The 6116-nt window shown below is 36.0% G+C and overlaps 1 protein-coding gene and 1 pseudogene across 1 annotated transcript; both read right to left on the reverse strand.

The window, feature by feature from the left end:
- Nucleotides 1-136: 136 nt before the first annotated feature.
- Nucleotides 137-2971, reverse strand: LOC107910827 (UDP-D-xylose:L-fucose alpha-1,3-D-xylosyltransferase MGP4-like; annotated as a pseudogene).
- Nucleotides 2972-3028: 57 nt separating this feature from the next.
- On the reverse strand, nucleotides 3029-5804 carry LOC107922808 (rRNA-processing protein FCF1 homolog). The gene is made up of 9 exons (XM_016852978.2): nucleotides 5581-5804; nucleotides 5392-5457; nucleotides 5170-5275; nucleotides 4915-4957; nucleotides 4702-4774; nucleotides 4250-4337; nucleotides 3578-3634; nucleotides 3424-3502; nucleotides 3029-3330 (listed from the first exon to the last, which is right to left on the reverse strand). The coding sequence occupies exons 1-9, from the start codon at nucleotides 5649-5651 to the stop codon at nucleotides 3317-3319; spliced, it is 597 nt and encodes a 198-aa protein (XP_016708467.1). The 5' UTR covers nucleotides 5652-5804; the 3' UTR covers nucleotides 3029-3316.
- Nucleotides 5805-6116: the final 312 nt, after the last annotated feature.

Consider the following 6116-nt stretch of genomic DNA (forward strand, 5'->3'; position numbering starts at 1 on the left):
GATTTCTTTTTACAGCCATCATATCACGTGTTGAAGAAATCTTGAGCAATCAGATCATGTGTTGATGAGTAATGATATACATATTTAGTAATCCCGTGTAAAGTAGGTTTGAATAAAGAGGAAAAAAAGACTCACTTCAATTCAATGCTCTGCTGTTCTCAACAAACGTAAGCGGAAGTACCCATTTTCCAGGCAATTTATTTAAGAAAAGAAAATGGAGGAGGACAGCCCACATACTCTGTCATCACTGTCCAGGTTTTTACCCCATCCATGTAAAAGCATACATTACAATCGCTAGTCACTTGTTAACCAACAAACCATACTATTCTAATGCTTTATACAACAAAAAGACATTCATTTCTACTTGCATAATCTCAAGCAAATATTGTGACAAAAACTTGATTGATCAGCTCAGGGAAAACCCTCAGATTGACAATAAATAAATAAGCATTGTTTGCTGCCAATGAACCATGTGCATCTAAGCCCATAGAAGCATGGGATATAAGTAAAGCCTCCACCTCTTACAATGTTCATTGAGGTTGTAATTGGTTTCTGCAGGAAGGAATGATAAGATCTTCCAACTTTTTTCATAATCTGCCTAGAGGAGACTCGAGGGCATGATCATCGACCAACCATAGCCCATACTCTCGGGCTTTATCTTCTTCTCAAAACCTGTGATATAATTCTCATGAATTATAACGTTCCTTCCCTTGATTTGCTCTTTGCTGCACCCATGTCTGGTTCTTGAAGTATAATCCTCCCGTTGGGAATTCTGTCTGGGGCAGCAGGTATAAATCCACCTGCAGAAAGTATCATCAATTCATGATTATCGGAAATACCCGAAACATCTAATAATTGATCACATACCATCAATTTATGAATATCACAGAGAGAGAGAGAGAGAAGGCTCGTAGAAGCACAGATCTCACACCCCGGAATCGTTACATAGAGGCAATGACCAACAACAATTTGCAATGAACCAGTAATGAAGGTCCTATGATGAATGAGCCACCTGACAGTTTTTTGACATACAGAAGGAGGTAGTACATAGAAGCAAATGAAATATCTAAAGAACCTATAGGTGGATTTAACCATGCATGTTTCGTCAGCATTACGATGAACCAATTTCCGGCTTGCCAACATATGCAGTCTAAGTTACACGATTGAGGATTCATTTGAATAAAAAAGAACCGCATTGATAGCAATACTTTTCAAATACGGATAATGAGTTGGCCACAAGATTTAAAAGGCAATTATCAAGGTAACTGAGGAAAATCCAGAAATGAATAACAAAGAAGTAGAACGGATAAAAGGATAGAATACAAGCCTAAAATGGTAATGGCGATAAGATACATAGACATACCAATCCAGCAGTTTTGTTTAGTGCCCAGTTAAAAGCAGGTTAATCGTTAGCTTTCTTTGCTTTGGACCATGGCTGAGCTTGAAGCTCCTCAGTCCATTTCTTCATAACTAGTTTTGCTCCATCCGTCGGACGCAGGAAAATCACGCAACTGCATATATATAAGTGCGACCCTTTTTTCCTGGAGGTGGCAAATCATGGGGATGGTTCAGAGGCTTCACCTGATCAACCAAAGAGAAGAAGCATGAAAAAAGTATATAATAAATGCAGCAAGGCAGCACAATATGTCCATTTTACAGTATCCTAGAGTCTGAGGTCTTGGGTGCCCATTAGGTTAATTACAGAATATAATAATTAACTGCTTATATTAGCTTAATCTTAATGAATATTCTGAATGACACGTTATAAAACATGTCGAGCAATATTTATCCATTCCTCTGTTCCATGCTTCCAAATATGAAATTAAGCTACATATAAAGCAAAACAAATTAACAACGATATAGCAAAGCTAGCATACATACCGCAGCCATGTCATCAGAGAAGTAAACGTCATGATTTCCTTCAAGATAGCAAAAGGGGTCTCCGAACCACACAATATCAACATCATTATACATCACACTATAGCCAAGCTCCAAAATTTGCAACAAATGTCGTGGCCTCCTAGAAGTAAAATTGAAGAACCCCTACAAACCAAGCAGCCCATCAGCATCAATAAGAAGGTAACTTTCAGTAAACAAACCCAGATATGAAAAACAGGAATTGAACCTAAGAGCCAAATTTATGGGCAGATTGTGAATCGAGTGCGGGCGGGACTAGCACGGCATGGTCAGGCCATTTTTCATTAACCTTATGAAGAGTAGCATAATCCTCAGCTATCACAAGGACTTTTTCTTGGTGCTTTTGTCTGGTAATACTAATCAACCAATTGTTAAGAAAAGGCAAGTAAGGTTGGCTGACGGCGCACACAATTATGGTACCATTTTTGGTGACGAACGACGCGGCTTCAGCCATAGAGTAGTCTCGCCATTTGGAGAGAGATGATACCTTTCTCGAGATAGAGAACATGGACTGGGACATACCTGACCAGGGTGCGAAGACTCCCAGGATGACCATGAGAGAAAGGAGAACAATTATGCCTGTGCGGCTGAAGACCGAAATGGATCTTTGAGAGTTTGATGAAGGTGGGGAGATAGGGGAGGCATTTGAAAATGGATCAGACGACGGATCGTTGATGCAAGAATGCTGACATAGTTGCTAATAATACCAAAGATCTAGAACAAAGAGTTCGTTCATGTAGTTTTACATGTAAGTAAAAGAATTCAATCAGAAAAAGTCTTAAGACTCATAGAGCAGGAGTTTGGAGTTTCTAACGAATATTGTTTTGTGATCGGATAAACGATGACAGTGATAGCCTTGTGGCAGATGAAGCAGTATGGTTGGTGAATGATTATGGATGGGGTTGTAGGTGTTGGGTCAGAATATCTCTGTTCATTGATATAGTTTGCGCCAAGATTTTTCTTAAGGTTATTAAATTAACGTGAATGATGTTCCCTTTGTGTAGTTCCTTGTGGTGATAATAATATTGTGTTTCACAACTATCTTCACCCCCATGACGTTAGAAACAAGTCTTGTATGGATCCAATTAGTAGCAAATTCAGATTATCGAAGTAAGAAATATGACTACAATTGTCATAAACAAGTACAGTGTATTATACTGTTAAAATAGTATACGCCTCTCAAATTATCACCCATTAAGATCACCCATCGAAGACATGCACTATGTTAATCTGGAAAAGAGTAAATAAAACACTGGGAGAGGTGCTGATTACATAGGTTGGGCAAATAAATGTTTAGCTATATATAATATATAGCCCATCTACAACCTCAACTACTTTATCTCATCGTATCAAAATTGAACCCAGAGATCACTGCTACTGAAATATCAATACTTGCATGTCAAAATCTTGGAGCTGCAAATAAGATAAAATAAAATAATTCAAAATGAGCAACAGATAAGAAAAGAACAAAGAAAACAATAATAATAACAATATTATGTAGCTTACCTCCACCAATGGTTGCTTCAGGAAGTCGTTCAATTGAGTACTTGTGCTGAGTGATATACATAATTGGCACACCAGGAACCTGCCAATAAATAAGTTTTATCCATCAGAGTTCAGTTCAAATGCAATGCCAGCTCGACTAACTAATCATACATACTTTACGAATCCTTCTCTTCAAGTCCCGATCACATGTAGCAACAATGAAGCATTTGTGCTGTTTCCAATGAAACACATAGTTAATTAGAAGTAATAATTTGCAGAATGAATAAACTTCATGTTTGAAGAAAATAAACAGAAAAAACAAAAGGGAAGGCAGTTATAAAATCAAAATAACAACAGCCTTAGCCAAGACAAACTCTAAGAATGTAAGTATAAGCAGTAAGGATGGAGCAGGCTTGAAGTCGTCCCACATAAAATCAAATTAACAGACAACAGAGGTGCTGAGGTGTTATTGCAGACCATCCTTATTAATCCATCTTATCACTGAAGTTTTCTTCAAATTAGACAAGCCACAAAGTTCAGGCAGATTCTTTGAAGACACCAATGCAAGTCCAGAAGTTTACATCTTAAGAAGTCAATAGCTCTAAAGTGAGAAAGGGAGATACTTCAGAGTTCTTTGTTTTTAAATGGTTGAAAGAGGTTCCTCTTGGTTTGTTCTAATCGTTCATAATGCAAAACTGCAGTACATGCCTTAAATAGTGTGTTTATAGACCAAAACATCAAGTAAACAAACATCAAATAAATCCTAAATAAATTTTTATAGCAAATTTCCATTGAAAGGATAGAATGATTCTAGCATATAATTGCACATAAGATACTAAGTTCATGCCTGTGTAACTCTCTCAACAATACAGTCATCAGCATAGGTTCCTTGATGGACACATGGCAATCTTTCAAAACGAGGATCCTTAGCAATCCTGCAAGAGACAGAGAGAACACTTATTAGCTAATGTAAGGAAAAATATGGCCAGTGAACTGCAAAGAGGTTGTCATTGTCACTATCGAAATAAAATTAAATATGAAATACCAGTTCAGAAATAACTGTTGAACCAAGTCGTATTGCAACAAATGAATCAAGGTTCCAAAGATAGATTGAGGCAAATTAAGAAACAAAGACTAGCATTTAGAAGCATTGAACCAAGTCGTATTGCAACAAATGAATCAAGGTTCCAAAGATAGATTGAGGGCAAATTAAGAAACAAAGACTAACATTTAGATGCATTTAGCCAGATAAGACACTGCAAAGAGATATTGCATATTAAAGGTTAATGGAGGCTTTACCTCAAAGCTACACGGTACTTTTGGCCCAATTTTTCAAGCTCAGCCATCACACAATCTGTGATGCAAGGAGTGCCTTCAAATGCAAAAGAACAGATTAGATTCAGCAACAAAAAGGACCAGGATTGTAACTAAAAAACACAGATTTAGCAATTAAGAAAAATGCACAATGTATTCAAAGTAATGTTTAAAAGGAAAACCAACTCCATAACTCACATTTTGCATATAAGCAGTCCATCATTCCCTTCTCCAGATCCAACTACCAAAGGGGAAAAAATGTTCAGAATTATCAATGACAAGAAAAGGAATCATAAGAAAAGAGCATGTGGATAAAATAAACATTGCAATTTATTTTTTTACTTTGCAAGAGGGGATTATAAACATCTTATAACAGACCTAATTTTACTATTATCACAGTCAAATTAAACCCTAAAACAAAATTCAAGAGGGCAAGAACTACGAAGTACTTACTTTGTTCTGGATGGAGAAATTGATGAAGTTGGTATCAACCAAAACACGATAAGGCGGTCCCAAGGAGGTGTTGTGTGTAAAGAAAAGAGCTGAAGAAACGTTCGGCCTGGTCCATATAACAATCAACAAAATTGGAAAGGAACCAATAAAATCTTAAATTTAAAAAAAAAAACGATGTAGAGAAGAATTAGAAATAGCATACAAGAATATAAATAAGCTTACACGTTTCTGGGGAGTTTGTCCTTGCTGAGGTCCTTCTTGTTAGGGTTCAAAACTTGGTCCTTGTAACTGAAATTTTACATAAACAACAATCAATCCAGATGATTATATCAACCAAAGTAAATTAAAGAGAAGGAATTTTTTTATTTATTTAAAAAAAGAGGATTAGGAAAACGGGGAAAAAACACTAGCTGTTTAATAGCTTTTTGAGTGACTATTTTCTTCATGCCAGCAAATTTGGGGGTCTTTTTTGCTTTTCCCATGGCTGCAGATTGAAACTAGTAAAAACAAAAAAGCAAGAAACCTTGAAACTGAACAACAACCCCTCGAAACAATAAGATGTTCCGCCAAAAGAGGCGAATGAGAACCAAGAAGAAGATGGCAAAAAGAGCTGAGTGAGGGTTTTGGGTTTATCTCGCTATGTCTTGCTTTTTTTAACCGACCTTCAATCTGTGAGGCCTAAAAAATAGCCCAATTTCTTTTGGACTTTACACTTAACTGTCCTATTAGATGGTGTAATTAAATTTCTTTTTAATTGTTATTTGAAAACTCAAAACTCTCATCCAATATTTAAATTCTTTTAAATAAAATATAAATTGAATTTGAGCTCCACCTTCGTATTATATAGTTTTTAATTTTATATATTATCTCGTTTATATGAGATAAAGGTTATATATAATACTATATAAAAATTATGCTAATTAGATTTTTTTAAAATTATATTAAAT

Source organism: Gossypium hirsutum, chromosome D11, assembly GCF_007990345.1.
Source record: "Gossypium hirsutum isolate 1008001.06 chromosome D11, Gossypium_hirsutum_v2.1, whole genome shotgun sequence".
Taxonomy (NCBI): Eukaryota; Viridiplantae; Streptophyta; class Magnoliopsida; order Malvales; family Malvaceae; genus Gossypium; species Gossypium hirsutum.

What these genes read in the sequence shown, in the direction of transcription:
- LOC107922808 (XM_016852978.2), bottom strand. Translation starts at nt 5,651, where the DNA reads ATGGGAAAAGCAAAAAAGACCCCCAAATTTGCTGGCATGAAGAAAATA. An exon ending in ATTTCTCCATCCAGAACAAA is followed by an intron (nt 4,958 to 5,169) that starts GTAAGTACTTCG and finishes CCCCTTTGGTAG; the next exon opens with TTGGATCTGGAGAAGGGAAT. An exon ending in AAGTACCGTGTAGCTTTGAG is followed by an intron (nt 4,338 to 4,701) that starts GTAAAGCCTCCA and finishes TGTCTCTTGCAG; the next exon opens with GATTGCTAAGGATCCTCGTT.